At 43.2% G+C, this 16,851-nt stretch overlaps 1 protein-coding gene across 1 annotated transcript in view; it reads left to right on the forward strand.

Annotated features, from left to right (window-relative positions):
• The first annotated feature begins 600 nt into the window (after positions 1 to 600).
• Positions 601 to 16,851, forward strand: part of arhgef18b (rho/rac guanine nucleotide exchange factor (GEF) 18b) — a 45,921-nt gene continuing 29,670 nt past the window's right edge. Inside the window, exons 1-9 of the mRNA XM_030433567.1 lie at positions 601 to 731; positions 6,071 to 6,225; positions 6,939 to 7,558; positions 7,941 to 8,121; positions 9,460 to 9,586; positions 9,675 to 9,729; positions 10,845 to 10,919; positions 12,170 to 12,278; positions 12,577 to 12,751. Coding sequence (XP_030289427.1) covers positions 656 to 731; positions 6,071 to 6,225; positions 6,939 to 7,558; positions 7,941 to 8,121; positions 9,460 to 9,586; positions 9,675 to 9,729; positions 10,845 to 10,919; positions 12,170 to 12,278; positions 12,577 to 12,751 — 1,573 coding nt within the window. The 5' untranslated portion in view covers positions 601 to 655. The remainder of the gene's footprint in view (positions 732 to 6,070; positions 6,226 to 6,938; positions 7,559 to 7,940; positions 8,122 to 9,459; positions 9,587 to 9,674; positions 9,730 to 10,844; positions 10,920 to 12,169; positions 12,279 to 12,576; positions 12,752 to 16,851) is intronic.

The raw sequence follows: 16,851 nt of genomic DNA on the forward strand, positions 1-16,851 counted from the left end.
ACTGCTAACTGCTGCTAACTGCAGCCGCCCACAGATTGTTAGCTCAATTAGCCGTACATTAGCCGCGTAGAGCCAAGGGAGTGTTGTTGTTGACACCACCAGCGCAGGAATATTGCACCGGAACTGGCTAGCTGGTTAGTATGCTAACTCCAGTGGACACAACGTACAGACATCTTCGACACAACTCTGTCATTTCTTTACACTCTGCTGATAATTTTTGTCGTTAATTTTTTTATGTTTTCAACTCAAATTCCTGCATATTGCACCTTTAAGTGCAGCACTCGCGTACATGTGCTTAGTTATTTTCCTTTTCTGCTAATCGGGTTATAAAAATATGCACAGCAAAGATTTTATTTAGCCTTAACTTTTTATTAGAAACTCGGAGAAGCAAAACACTTCCCACTGTCACCTTCTTTTGCTCTCCTGCTCTGTTTCTCTCCCCACTGGAGCCTTTGAGGAGGTAATCCCTCGACCAGCGGCTCTCTCCGTCTTTCTCCCTCTTTCTGTCTGTCTCTTGCTCGACTCTCCTCCCTCCTGCCCTCTCCCTGCTCCCCCACCTCCACTCTTCTTCCTCCTCTCGCCGGGTGCCAGAGGAGCTCCAGTGTGAGCGAGCTCCAGTTTCCAGCTGGCCTTCCTTCCCACTGCGCTGCTGGTTATGGCGGACTCTCCTCTTAACCACTCGTGGCCCTCTTTCTCCAAACTCTGGATGAAGAGATGGTCCTTCAAGAGAGGTACGGTGGGAACCTGGCTTTACATCTAGAACTTGCTGAATTTGTCGGACAGTACAGAGGGAAGACAGAGTGGGGTAAAAGTGGAAAAGGAGAGGAGGGAGTCCTCGTGGAGATCAAGGCAGGACTTGACCTGAGGAAGATGAGCTGGATGTTGTTTACAATTTTGACCTGATTTGGGGTTTGTGGTGTGTGACTGTTGCAGTGTATCAAATGATAGTGAGTCATTTCTAACCGTGGTTCGCAGTATATGATGTGAGAAAGAACAAAAGTCACCATGCATGGACGGTTATAAAGAAACCTCTGGTTGTTTGTTGTAAATCATCATTCTGTGTTTGCCACTGTGACTAGTAGGGCCTAAATTTAGGCTTTTTTAAAATGACGTTTGGTGTGATTTTACAGTTTTCTAATTCAATCCATGAAGAAAAAGCCTGATGAATTGAGTTTATACACTTTAACACACCTTTTTATACACATGCAACAACTCATCCTCCTCTCGCAGCTCGCCCCAAGAACTTGAATTATTTCACGCTCCCTGCTCCCCATGCTGTTATCTTCAGAGGAAATATGATGTCTTTTTAGACATAAAGAAAGCCTCGCTCCCTCTTCCATTTTGCTTCAGCCGTTGTGTCTGTGCCGCTCGGTGCTTTGAAACAGTAGTCGGGCGAATTTCTGATCAAAGAGGATCCGTGAGATGACAGTTGTTTTGATGTGCGCTTCGACCTCAGATCTGAAAGACTCTCTCTGCTCTGTTTTCATCTGCGCACAACATCTGCCTCACGCGCACACACACACACACACACACACACACACACACACACACACACACACACACACACACACACACACACACACTTAGATGACAGACACACACTTGTACACTTGTCCGGGAATCGTCCTAGTACTGAACGATCACTGTGAGTTTAATCCAAACACCATCCCCGAGGCAGACAAGTCAATAATGTTTTTACCTACGATGAGTTATGAGTAGGGTTTTTATCTTGTCATCTGTGGTTTCTGTAGTCGGCTAATATATGACCTCAGTGTCACTGTGCGTGATCAGAAGGATACTTGTTGTTCATTGTGCTATTGTCGAAAAACACCTTCTCTCAATCTGTGTGCGTTGTAATAACTCGTCATTGTAAATTATCAACTGATCATGTCATATGAGGCCCGAGTTCCTCTTGTGATCGTCATGTTGCAGTTTTACAGGCAAACGTACAGTTTGTGGTGAACACGTGGAGCCCTCATTTCCTGTTTGTCACTTTTGTTCAAATGTCTTCCTTTTCACAGGAATAATTAGAAAATGAGAGAACCGTGCACCCCTACGAGCATTTAGATGAGGCTCACTCCCACCAAACTTTTTGTAAAAATCAGCAAAGACGATATGGAAATAATAGAATAATAGAAATAATATGGTTTACATTAGACAGTTAACAATCACTGTTACACTTTAAGTAATCTAATAAGACATAACGAGTCCAACCTTGTATCAAGTTAGACAAAACTCACAACCAGAATAATATGTGATTTACTAGGCAATAAAAAACGTATTGCAATGCTAATTAACCTCTCAAAGGTCTAACAGGAAGGAAGTAAAGATGTTAGTTTTGCTTTATTCTGCAGTACAGTTTTCTCTAAAGTGTATCTGATGTAGTTTTTGCAGGAATTTCCTAAATTAAAATCCTTAAAGTGGCACCTTTTCCCTCCCCCACAATAAAAACTTCAAGAACAAATGAATATGCAAATATTTGTCATTTCAATAAGTTTAAATGCCGCACACATTCTCAGTGTACGTGCGCCGAGGCTTCAGGTTTCCACATCACATCGTGTGTTTGCTGAGTGTAGGATGAGGGTTGGCTCCGAAATTATTTGTGATGTCACAAATCATGCTCGTAGCCCCGCCTCTTAAAATCTGATTTTCAGTGAGCAGAGAGAAACTTTACACTTCCAGAAGATGGGGGTTTCCTAATGTCAAATTCTGCACATGAAGCTCAAACACTCAACTGTAAGAAGAAGAAGGAAATCACATTCTTGACTTGAGGGGGACTAAAATTATCTCATGAATCATAACAAACCTGGTTTTACTTTTTCCTCTATAAAGCCCCAGAATCCAAACGTTAGTCTCCGACTTCATGATCTGTGCACGGATGACACTCTCTATCCATAGACTCTCGATTTGGAAGGAAAAAGTCATTTAACAGGGAAAAAATGTTCGAGACCTCAGGAGGAGCAACAAAAGAGGGATCCCTCTCCTCAGATGGAGAGACACTCTGCGTGCCAGCTGTTCAGAGCTCACAGACAGCACAGTAGTGGAATTACAATGTGGGGAAATAGATTTTCTTTACAGCCCTAATGCTGGATAGTTACAAATAATTCTAGCTGCCAAGGTCAACTGATCAATGGGGTCAATGGGTCTTTTTTGGCAGTCATCTTGAATTGATGTCCACAAGAATGGCGGGAAAATGCAGATTTGATGACTCTTTCAGCAGACTTTTATGTGTAGTTTTTACCCAAGAAATCAAATCGAAAGGACACTGACACAGTGCCACCAGTGTTTACTGGTGAAAAACAGGGAAGTAACTTAATGTTAGGCTCGTAACAAGACATCACTATAACTTCCTTTTGTGATATACAAAGCCAAACAAAACTACTCTATCCTCTCATATCCACTGCAGCATTATTCATTAGATAGAAATTGTGCTTACTGGTACACAGAGAAGTCTGATAACACTCGCTGAACTGAAAGCAAAACTCATCAAAACCCTGTTTCACAAAAGAAATGGCACAATATTAACGTGATATAACGCACATAAAGTAGGATACCAAGTAAATATTTGGTGTAATAACTTAAAGAGTTTTGGGCAAGGTGTTAATGTAATTCGGTGATGTATTAGTCAAACAATAGTATTAGTAGCAGACCACCCTTTGTTATGTGGAGCCAAACTGTGGGGAAAACAGCTGTCAATGACGGTGCCAAAACCATTATGGAGACATGCACACCTGAGCACGCACTCACACACACACACACACACACACACACACATACACACACACACACACACACACACACACACACACACTCAGACACACACTCACACTGATGTTTCATCCTTGTATGATGTATTAGCAGATATGAGAGGCCAACCATAAAAGGCCACAGCAGCGCTACAAGACAGCATCAGGCTGCCGCTGCGGTGTCTGCACCGGGTGTCTAAGTTTACACTTAACACGAGGGGGATTTGGACACAAACAAATTCTCCCTCCAGCGGGGACGCTGCCATCCCCGCAGCCTCAGGCAGTGATTTAGTAATATAGAAAATAGAGCTACAGTGTGTGTCTCTGTGTGTTTATGTGAGAGCATCTCTGGCTGCTGTGCTGAAGAGGGGGACTGGATGCTGCTGGTTTATAGCAGGACACGGCGCAGGACTCAGAGTGTGGCCTGTCTGCATTTCATCCCACCGCACAACACTACCTGATGTCTCCTAGTATAAGAACCACACAGAACAATCATCACACACAGTCACTTCAGTTAAAATAATTACAGATGGTTAAAGAATTATGTGCAAGAAAAACGATGCTGAATGGATGTCAGAGGAGCTCAGTTGCCCCCATATTTAGAGCTTAGGTACAAAGAACTTTTAAAGCTCATCTGTCTTGTGATGTCACAGATATAAGCTTTGGACTCCGCTGAGGATGTTGAAAATCTTGGCAACAAAAGTTTAAATGAATAAATTAAAGTTTAGTAACGCCTTCGAGATGTCAGAGATGACCATCTGAGCTTTTCATATAAAAGTTTTATTGAAAGTAGTGGTTCATAATCCACTTCTTCCGATTATATAATATTCTTTTCTGTCTTTAAAGCTGCTATAATTAATACATTACATATCTTCAACATATCAAATGACCATGTGTCATAACGTTTTAGCCTGCACTTTTCAGTTCTTTTCAGTCTTATCAAAATAACTGCCTCGTTCATTCATCACAAAACACACTTCATTGAAAAAAAGAAATACAACTCACTAAAACGTCTTGATTTTGTTTTCACTGTTGGAACAATCAACAACTCTGGTTTAATTAAAACAAACCCTGATGCCTCTCTGATACCCAGCCTCCTCCTGAAACTGGCATGTCTTTGTTATCCCCCAAGTCAGTTTCCCCCGAGCTGCCGTAAATCGCCTCCATACTGTATTTCCTTTTGTCACACTGGCCTCTGTCGGTCTTGGCGGCTGTGTGGCACCAGAATGGGCACCACAACAAGCATAAGAGTCCAAAGCTACTGTGTGTGCAAGTTACACCAACACTCCCCGAGGAGTCAGGTTAGTTGCACGGCTAACTGAGCTAGCTAGCTAATGGAAGCTACAGTTAGAGGTTACTCTGGTGATATGATGCCCCCTATTTGTTTTAGGATTCAATTAAGCAGGTGGCCCGTTCCCACAGTTTTCTCCACTAAAGCAGAAACTTAATTTGATTCTCTCATCTGATAATTTCCATATTCTATTTCCTCTTTTTCTTTAAATGTACTCTGCCCAGAGAGTTTACATTCCAACATGGCATTAGTTGCAACTGATTTGATATGTTAGATCAATGAATTCACCTTCACAAGGGAACAAGAATAAAGCAAATCTATTCAAGGAGAATTGAGTCAGCCTGTGTGGAGCCAGGCTGGCTTAGTCTAAGGCTTGGGTTCACAGGAGGCGTCCCTTATGAAATGAGGCTTATGTAACCTGTTGTAGCTGTGGCTCTCCCCTCCTCAGATGGGCATGGCGTGTTTGAAACCTTCACAGTGAACTTGACACAGTCAGACGCCTTAACAGACTTTTCAGACACCACAGACGGAGACAGTTATTTCATATTGATGTAAAATGTGAGAAATGTTATAATTACATACTTTTGACCTCAAATGTGTTACAAAACTCCATACTTCTCTGCGTTCTGTACATTTCCTTCATATAGCTACAGTATATCATTTACCTGACAGGCAGCCTCTCAGGCCACTGAATGCTCAGTGAGGGAATAATCTCCAGCTCTCACCACTGGCATGGAGACTAACGCTGGCTCACCGAGCAGTTTGCAGTGGTTTGTGGCATCATGTGAATTAAGGAATCTGTTTATGCAATGGAAATGTAAAGGAGCTTTCAGTGAGAGGCTGAAGCAGGGGCTGTAGCTGAGGTTTTCTTTCGTCGTACTCAAAATCGCTCAAATTGATTACACAGGTGTTGTATAGCTGTTGAAATCAGCTACATCTGTCTTTTTTTGTGTTCTTTTTCTCATTATGGGACTGGTGAAGCTATTGCGGGAAATGTTTCTAACTTGCAAACATCACATCTATTGTCTTTCAGCATCAGAGTGCAAGCCATGCAGTCAGCCCTGTGGGCCTGCCAGTGCCCAGCTCAGTGTCCAGCCTCAGGCTCCCAGTGGAACAGGATCCTCGTCTTCACTATCGCCTGCCTCTATCACTGAGGATGTCTTTTTTGGTAGCACCAATGAGGACCAGGTAAAGCTCTCTAATCTGGTTTCCAATGATCATGACCTTGTTGATCCCCTGACAAAAGTTAGCACCACGGTACTGTGAGATTAACATTTTTTTTTATTAAACAATCGATCCAAATATACTGAATGAATAACTGTGAAATGTGTTACTTTGGACATTCATAGCCAAAGGTGATATTTTGTAAAAACATCTAACCTTTGGCTATCCATCCATGCTCGTCAATAGACCCACCTTTAATTCCATGACATCACACTATGTCACCATGTCAGACATTTGCATAATTTATGCCTAGCAGTTTGAGTGGCTGGTAAAGAATTTATTTAACACAGCCGCTTTGTTGCTGTTAGCAACAAATTAAAGTGTGAAAACTTATTCTAGTCGTAGCCCACAATACAGTTATGAAACTGAAAATGAGAACAATACATCTCCTTTAAGAGATCTTCTACAAACAGTTCTTCTAAAATAACTTAACAACTCTAGGCAAACATGGTAAACAATATATATTCTATTAACATATATGAATATAGCCTTACAGAGCTACTAGCACTAGCTGTAGATTCTTTAAGCTCTGAGTTACTTGAAGTTTGGATTGCAGCTGATGTTCAGAATATCTTGTTTATCTCCTCCATGTCAGTCTACTGTCTGACCTCTCTAATCTCCTTTTAAATGTCTTCTCGGCTGCTTTCTGCCTCCCCTCCTCTCTTGCTGAGTTGCAGGATACATGTTCAGTAGTCAGTGACTACGACTGCCCCTGTGCCGAGGTGAGCAACAGTGTGGAGGACCTGCTGGGCCTCAGCCCTTCTCTCAGAGACTCAGAGTACTTTAAAGACCTGGAGGGAGGGATACCGACTTCACAGTCTACTGCATTTCCAGTAACCTCAGTCCCAGAGAGCAAAACCCCTACTCTTGGCGTCCAGGTGTCCCCAAACACAGACAGTCCTGCCATCAACCAGCCTGTACAGAACTCTTTGAACCCTCGCTCACCTCAGGTCGATGCACCACCTCCTACCTACTTTATACAGCCTGCAGAGGAGCCTCATCACAACTTTGTGGTCACTCAGCTGAATCATAAACTATTGCCCGGCTGTGTCATTGACAGTGGTGGCTGCTCAGGCCCTGCAGTAGGGCTCAGTTTGACAATTAATCTGAATGGACTATTGGGAACAATGGAAACGGCAAAAGGAATACCAGGCACAGAGGGAGTAAAGGGCCAATGCAGTATGGATTTAGACGGAGAGCCAGACTTTGACAGCTTTCCTAATCTGGTCAGATCCATGTCAACGTCTCGAAGGCACAGCTGGGGTGTCCCTGTGTCCCCCATTAACCTGGGGAGGAGGTAAGATGGATGGATGGAAAGATTTGGAGAGGGGAGTCTCAAAAGGATGAATATAACTATACCAGTTCACATCTACAATTTTTTTGAAATTCAAGTTTTTTCTCCAGCTTTACAGTCACAAACGAGAAGGTGCTTTTTAACTGAGCTGAGCGTCTCAGTGGTTTGGTTGGTAATTCACAGGTTCTAAATAATGCAGACAGGGCTGCTTTGGGCTGAGAGCAGTGCACTGAAATACCTGATGAAAAACCAAACACAAAAATAAACACAGGTCATAGAGTGTCGTGCTTAAACGTTTTGTTTGGTTGATAGACACATGTGCTATTTCACTGCCTGGTTAACCCTCTGCTGTGTGTATGTGTATGTTGCTGTGCTGTCCTGCCAGACTGAGTTTGGATACCATGGCCATGGACAGTGATGGAGAGAGGGAGGATGATGAGGAGGGACAGAAAACTCTCTTTGAGTCCATCGAGCAACCATCTAACAGCTTCAAAGCAGACCCTGGAGACGAAATAGATGGTCTTAGGCTGAGGATGCCACGTCCAAGAGCCAGGGTCACCAGCATGGTAATAAAGCATCATATTGAATATTATATTCAACAAATGTGAATTTGTTCACAGCCATCGATATCAAACCTGCCCCATATTAGAAAGGATGTGACTGGCCCAATTTTTCCCCAGGCAAAGAACAGTGTCAGTAGCCAGTGCTTCAATACTTTGCATCGTTCTCACCCTGTCTGTTGAACTCCATGCCCACTGGTTTCCACTGAAGACATTAATCCTTAAAAACAGGTCACGACTTTCACTCTTAAAAAAGCCTCCGTGATTTCTCAGAAAAGCTGAGCACTGTAGTTTTTTACAAAATGTCACTTAAACAGGAGGAAATAGTGCATTTGTGGGGACTATTTACAGCTGTGGATCAACACACATTTGGTGCTCTGTAAACTTTTTACAGCTCAGTGTTGGTGTATGAGGGAAGTGAACTACAGCATGTGTGTTTGTGGTGATGTAGGTACAGGTTCACCACTGCTGCACAGTGACTCATTTATGTGTTTTAATGGTTTGGGGGTCAAAACTGAGCTCAATAGCACGGAGGAATATAATACTGTATATCAAACCTGGCCACACAGGTAATATAGAATTGTGTTGATCCTTTAAGGCAGGCTCTTTCAATCCTGGTCCTGGGGTCCACTTGCCCTGCTTGTTTTAGATGTTTCCCTGATTCTTTCATGATTCCTGATTCCCGGTTCTGGTGCCGCTCCCTGCCGCCATTCCCCACTCATGGAACTTCCTCCTCCTGGCAGTCCAATGCTCCTGTGCTAGTGGTGTAAAAAAAAAAACGACATCCACCTATGCTCCGAATGAGTCCAGTCCAGGCACTCAGCTAGCTGTGGGGCTAACTGAGCTAACTAGCTAAGCGGGGCTTTCCAGTTAGCAGCAGTTAGTGGTTACTTAAGCAAAAGTAAAGCTATCTGCACATCAGAAAAATCCTGAGAGTTAAGGTAGAGCCCCAGGAGGACACCAGAGGGAAAACTACAAAACATTTTCTTCACCAAATATTATCCAGATTAACTGACGTGACGTAGTGCCGGAAAGTGTGACACACCTCTGATGGGGGATTGTAGCAGCTCATCCGAGTTACACAGTGCAAGAACTCAGGGTGCTATAGTGGAAATGACAGAGGCACAATTCCTCCCCATTACAAATTAGTGTAGCGTCAACATGATTTTGAAGCCGTTATTTTAAGCTAAAATAGTCACACAAAAAATAGAATACAAGAAACAGAATGGCAACAGTAAAGGCCACAGTATATAAGAGTTATCCTCATGAGCATCACAGCAGTATGTTGGGGGAGTTGAGATATGCATGTGATGTAAATGTGTTTGTATTCTTCTATGCTTTCAGGCCAGTGGAGCGACTGGCAGGCATCTCTACTCCCGCTCAGAGATCCTCGCCACAGACGAATGTTCACGTGCTGCACACATTTCTCGTGTTGTACAGACATCCAAACAGGCTGCACGGGCGGCAGGAGGTGGGACTGAGTGTTTGTACATGTGGACTACATGTCAGTTTGTGTTTCTCACCACATCTGATCAGTTTTTCGTCTTTCTCCCCCGCAGCAGAGGAGTTCGACCCTGAAGAAAACCTTCACTCTACTGAAGGACAGAGCTATATGTGAGTCCACACAGTCGTCAAATACATCTGCGACTTGAGTTAGCTTGCAGTATTGGATGGAATATCTGTTTCCTTTCCAGTAGCTGCTTCAGGCTGATTTAGATTTTTAATGATGCCCGAAGGAAAGAAAAAAAAGGATGCTCCTCTGGTTTTGAATCACAGGAGGCGACCGTTGATCACTTGTGTCGTGTAGATTATACCTGCAACTTTTCAATAGGTCACATACTATTCTGGAGTTGTAAATCATTATAGTCTGGTCCTGCTGTCTGACTCCCACGTTAACAGGGGGGCTTTCCCCATTCCCTCCTGACATTTCTGCTCCATGTCATATGTCTGCAACCTCCTCCTCCCACAGTCCTCTCTCCCAGCTCCTTAGATGGCCCCTCAGTATGTGTGTGTGTGTGTGTGTGTGTGTGTGTGTGTGTGTGAGTGAGTGTGAGTGTGTGTGAGTGTGTGTGTGTGTAAGGTATATGTGTACTCTGTTGATTGTGTGGATGCAGCAGACGAGGGAGGATTTATCTGTAAATCACACTTTGACACCCAGCTCCCAGCAGTCTCGTCCTCTCCTCTCCTCTCCTCTCCTCTCCTCTCCTCTCCTTTCCTCTCGCAGCCCCCCACTCAGCCTCAGTGTCTTGTTTGTCTTAGGCTGATGGTACAGAAAGTTCTGCAGGAGCTAAAGCTGTATCATGGGTAAGTAAACAGGAGAGGGAGGTCTGCCTGCTCATGCCACTTTGGAGCAGCTGCAGAGACAGATTGTGATCAGGGAGCACTGCACTGTGTGGATGTGTGTGTGTGTGTGTGTGTGTGTGTGTGTACATGTATGCACGTGCATGTGTGCCAACATGTACCCGTCTTTGCACTCAAACAACGATGACATTATCCCCGGAAAAAGGCTCTGCGACAACACGACATGTCACAAAATCATCGGTTGACGGTGAACCCACCTAACAAAGTAACCTGTTTCCTAACAGTGCACTGCTGGTTAAACCACATAACTCTGATTGTCTTTATTTTTCTCAACACCCCTTCACGTGTGCTGTGATTAAAGTTTCTCATGGTCAGCTTTGTTTAGACTAGTTAGTCCACACTGACATCATCTCATTGTTCCCCCACAGAGCGAAGCAGAGGAACAACAGATCAGAGACCAAAGTGTCAGGAAATGTCACCTGGTACGAGTTCCTCTCTAATGAGTAAGTTCTGTCTTTCTAAAGCTGCACAAATATTCACAATGATGGAGTTTTGGATGAAAATAACCATTTTCCCACAGAATTAGGTGCTCGATAATCGGGTAATATGTGTTCCGCTACTGCATGATGTGTTTCATTGGCAGTATATGAAAGGACACGGTCAGAACCAAAAGTGGTAAAACATGAACCGTCAGTCTCTTGAAATTTTCTCTTGCTTCTGCAATAATGTGGTTTCTTATCGTGGTACAAATGAACTCCCAATTCACATTAATACAACAGTAACTATTTTATTAAAAAAATCAACCGCTTCTCCATAATGACTATCGCGATGACAATTATGAAAGAGCATAACAATTATGATACACAGTGTGTGTCTTACCTCTGGCACAAGAACGTCCCATCTTCACTTAAAGTTAGGGTTAGTAAGTTATTCTTGGAGCCTTTTTTATGTTATATTTGTAGAAAATGTCTTTACTTGTGCAGCTTGCTAACTCAGTAGCACTAAGTACACAGCCCCTGACCTTAGGAACAAGTGAGCAGCAGTGGCAGCACAATCTTGTAGCGGTCAATGTTAGCATGAAGCTTAAAGAAACTGTCATGCTGGGTAGCCCTTTTGGACTGAAGTACATTAGTGACAGCCATTTTGCTTACGTTCATCGCTTACCAACTACCACATTGCACACAACCCCTGAGTCCAATGGAAGAGCAGCTGCAGCAGCAACACGTTCATGTAGCGGCTGACTTTAGCATAAAGCACGCGCTCGGGGGAGTAACTGACGCGCTGGGTAGCTTTTTAGGACGGAGGTACATCCGTGACAGCTATTTATTTCTTATGTTTACATGATTGACAAGAGCGCTAAGACGGCTCTGCGTCGTGTGTTCTGGGGGGGGGGGGCTCTGAATGGAGGTTGTATACCTTCAAATTTAGCTTGCTTTTACTGGCTTCTGCAGTCTTAGTAACCCCAGCTTTAAGCTTTAAAAACAATATGAGACAAGAAATACAACAAAACAACTTTTGATGAATAATGTCAAACTAATATCAGATGTCAATATGAGGCCAGGGTCCGAGTTGTCTGGGAGCCAGCAAGGTTTGAGCTCTCAGGAAAGCAGTTGTGTGGGGGGTCATTTGGGGTATTTATGTATCTCTGCCCTGTGACCCCCAAAGCTCAGATTATTACCTGATCGCCCTGTATGCGAGGATTACATGGTCATGATTATTTTAGTGTGAATTTCGTTCTCTGCTTCTTCAACAGGAATGAGGATGGGGAGGATCGTACAGAGAAGGTGGAGAAAGGCACCAAGGTGAAGAGGACTCTCAGCTCTCTGAGGAACAGGGTGACTGGCTCCTTCAATAAAGATAAGGTAAGCTCATACCACAGACATACTGAACTCACTGTGCAACAAACCATGTTGCCTGAACTGCAATGGCATATGAGATCGAATTGGCATGAAACATGTTTGAAGAGCTAAAAATAAGAATATATTCTATATGATTAAGACCAATCCTGGTGTGCATGTTGCTGCACAGAAGAGTCACTTAACTACCTAAAAAACACCTTACGCGTCTGACATGATAATGCAACGTCACACCTGGTGAAAGAGTACACACGGATTTGCATATAAAACCCTCCATCTGTCTGCGTCTCTTGTTCCTCTGCAGGGTAAGAGCCGAGAAAGAGAGCAGCAGAAAGAGAAGGGGAAGGAGGCAAAAGAGAAAGTGTGTGGTGGCACCGGCAGCAACAAGCACTACCTGGTGCCTGGCTCTTTCTCCAGCTGTGCCACCTGCTCACTGTGCAGCAAGACCCTGCAGAAAAAGCATGGCCTGCAGTGCATGAGTGAGTAACACCTACACAACCACAGGTGTACACGCACACGCGCTTGCTCTCCGCCCGGCGCAGGCGGAGAATGTGCACAGGTGCTCAGCTCACACACAAAGACACATCTATTTCTGCATCCGCTGCTGCACGCATGCTCACTCGCCCACTTGTCGGAGCAAACAGTGTGTGTCCCCGTCCCTACACACACACACACACACACACACACACACACACACAGTCACACACATCTAACCAGAAATCATAAAGCATTCATTATGCAGTCAGGAAATACTCAAGTGCTGGTTTGCAATAAGTGACTATTTCTGACTGGATGTTATTTTAATACACGTGTTGACATGTGGCTGATTATGGCATTAGGTCTTCACATCAGTGTCATACCAAAAAATCACACATCATACAGACAGTGGGTTTTCTTTTGTACATTTCTGCTGAAGGGAAGATGTTGTTGCGTATCAGTTCCTCTTCGAACAACATCTGAACCACTGAAGCATTTCACACTGCGTCAGTACTGCGGGTCCTAGTTTTGCGCAACTCCTCTCACTTGTTTAGATGTGTTATCTGATGTATTAACACCATCCTCCGACAGCTGTTTATGCGATTCTGCAGCACGCCTTAACTCCGTTTTTGTCTGGCTTGAAATATTCTTTACATTTCCTGGGTGTTTTGTGTGCTGGTTGAACTCTTACAATGAAAAAGTGGGCCCTGCTTTCGTCTGGAGGCAACCACAGCTTCATGTAGAGGACATTTCAGCACCTCACAGCTCCTTTTTCTTCTCTGACGTCGTCTCTTACAACACTCCTTACAGACTGCAGGTCAGCTGATAAGCCTGCAACACCCAATGACAGACAATGAAAAAAAAAATGTTTGTGAGTAGAGTCCAGTGCAAGGCAGACTTAAATTAGGCAAAGTATTACCTTTTTATTGTACTAAATATTTGAAAGAGATGTCTGCTAAATAGAATTATCAAAAGAGTTTATACTGATGAATTGGGCGGGGTAAAGTTTGAAAGAAATAGATCGTTGTGCTTCCTTCCATTTCATGAGGTCGTGGTTAAGTGCAGTTTGATTTTAGAGATTTGGAAATTAAAACATTGGAAATTAAATGGCCAAACTTGTTGATAGTCTTACTGGAAAATAATAGGAATGTTTAATTTCTTGCTTTAACATCCATTTTTCTAACATCCGTAAACATTTCCTTTAACAGAACTTTTGAAATTCCGTGAAATGTCTCTTAATGTCTCCATACGACTCTGCTCCGCTGACTGATGAAACTATAAAGCGTGTTGCAACATATTTGAGGTTGAGTTAAATTCAAAATACTCCATTACACGTAAAAAAACAAAACAAAAAAACATCTGCAGTCAAGTAAAAGCAGCAAAATGTACTGTATAGTTCATTTCTCAGAGAATAGCACGTTGATCTTGATGAAAAGAATCAGGTGTACTGATTTGGCTGGTATCTTTGAGTGAGTGGTGGAAGTATGCTCTCTACTCAGTGTCATTCTGGTTACAGATGCATTAACGTGTGGCGGTCTTTTAATGTGACCACATTTTAGCTTCTTTACATACTGTTAGATTAGGTAGGCTATCAGATTTACTAGAGTTCTTTATGCACAATTTTAAGAAAATACACACAATTAACAAGAAAAGAAAATGATATCCAGCGCAGTGAGAGGCAAATAAACCTGGAGGGTTTATCTGAAGCCTCGACCAAAATAATGTTAACACGTCACAAAGATAGAGAAAACACACAATTAACTTACAGAAAATAAAAGAAAATACATATTAAGATGGTAAACTAATGACTGCCAAACATATACCCTAACAGCAATAACAATGAAAAAATGTTGATCAATAACAACACCTCATATTCTATAAATATTGTTCATGTGTTTTATATTTGAAATGTTTTTTATCTATAAAGTAACTAAAAACTTTCTTTTATAACATTTCCTCCAAAAGGTAGCGAGTTTAAGCACAAAGTAGCATAAAGTAGGAAAAGTACCTCAGAATGTAACTTGAGTAGTGTAAATGTACTTATAGATTGATACTTTATTGAAATAAAGGTTAATAAAGTGTAAATAAACCACACAGAGCAAACTCCTTCCAATTCATTGTCAGGAGAAAAACAGACACATTTTAAATCCTGGCCCTTTTACTTTTAACTATACTATAATAAAGTTTAAATAAATAAGCTGCGATCCTTGTAATGCAGTTAAACTACACACTAGTGACTGCACTGATCTTCCACGGGCATACAAGCTAATTTAGAAGTGATACTTTCATCCTCCATCAGGGCATTTCCTCATGGCACAGCCAGCCTGGTTGCCTGTTGCGTGGACATTCTTGTAACTCGGAGGCTGACTTCTCACAAGACGTGTGGTCTGTTGGTGGAAATTTTTTTTACATCACCTAATAGAGTTTCGGATAAAAGAAACAAGGAAACAGAACTGTTCTCACAAAATTAGTGCCATTTCCACTTTCTTTTTTCGGCTGTCCGAGGAGAGGGGCCAGTTAGTCACCCTGTACTCCCACTTCATTATTTCATGCCTGGAACCTAATAAGTTCCCCCTGATCCTTCTGTTCTGTGTGAGACAAGGACCATAATACCTCAACAGCATTTATAAATGCTGTCTGGCAGGAGGAGGGGGGATGTAATGTATGATTGTTTCCAATAGTGTGCTTATTAAACAAAGTTGCTCTGGCATGTTTCAGCAGGCACACGGGGCACACCACACATCCAGGGAGACTCACACTGCACTGCTGCTTGTAGACACTAACCAGAAACCAATAACACATCTATCTGTGTGAGAGGATCCGCCATTCATCAAGTGTGGCTCTTGAGAGTGACAAAGTTACAGATTTTAACATTTTGACACACACTCACACACACACACACAGGCGTGTGAAAACAAGTGAGTGCCCCTTTAATTTGCAGCGAGCCCTGTGGGGATTCAGCCGAGAATCAGCCTGTGGAATGCGTCGTTTGTATGCCAGAGATTGTTCCCAGTGAGAGTAGGACACAAAACTGGACAAAAACAAAGAATGTGGGATACTTGTTGCCGTTGATCTCAATGGCCGAACTGATTTATCGAGCTCACGGGGCTGACTAGGTTTCCTTTCGGATGCAGCGGCACCAGATAAACCCGGGTTTCGTCGGAACGGTAAGAGGCAGCTACAGTAGCGATGGTCTCAAGCGGGATCAGGTGGATAACTCCCGTTGTTTCGCTCAATGGACTTCTCGGGCATCCTGACCGCTAGCTAAGCGGCTAAATGCTAATCACAGCCAACTTGTTGAATTCCCCTCCCGAAGCCTTGGTGTTTCGTTTTCGAGTTTGAGTCGGCGTGTTGACAAGGGGAAGCCACTTGTTGAGTTTCCTCGATATTTAATGTTCCCCAAACTGGCCCCAACATCAAACCCCAGTAACTTCTGTAACGCGCAGCTCACTAACTGTTAGCCACCTAGCGCGTTAGCCTGCCGACGACCGATTCTATTTGAAAAAAAAAACAAGGTTAGCTGGGGTTAGCTTTAATTAGCTTAAAGTGATGGTTAATGTAAACGAGCCGGCAAACACACCAACGCTGCCTGTTTTTGTAATCCAATCCTCAGTTTCACTTTATTGCATTTCCCCCCCCTTTGCTGCAGACTTTGAGGCTCAACAGGTGATAGTTAGCTAACGTTAGCCAGCAAGATAACTTGACCCGAGCTCAGCTGTTATGTTTTAGATGTAAAAGGGGGTTTGTTACAATTCACACTATTCAGATGTACAGTTAGATTGTGATAAGGGGTGGAGGTCGAAGCTACTCTCCAGCTGCTTGTGTTTAACCGTCTCTTGTCTTTCCTCCGGTGCTCCCTGACCGTGCTGTTTGGCTCAGAGTCCGGAGCTGCTAACTGGACCTGTGTTATGAAACGCCATAATCCTCGATGTGTTAAATTATGTCATTCTTCACTGTCAAATTCTCGCTTTTCTGTTACTCTTCCACCTTTCTGTTCTGATCTCTCTCTCTCTCTCTCTCTCTCTCTCTCTCTCTCTCTCTCTCTCTCTCTCTCTCTCTCTCTCTCTGGTTGGGTCACATGGTGCTAATTGTGCTTGGCAGG

This window comes from Sparus aurata, chromosome 11, assembly GCF_900880675.1.
Source record: "Sparus aurata chromosome 11, fSpaAur1.1, whole genome shotgun sequence".
Taxonomy (NCBI): Eukaryota; Metazoa; Chordata; class Actinopteri; order Spariformes; family Sparidae; genus Sparus; species Sparus aurata.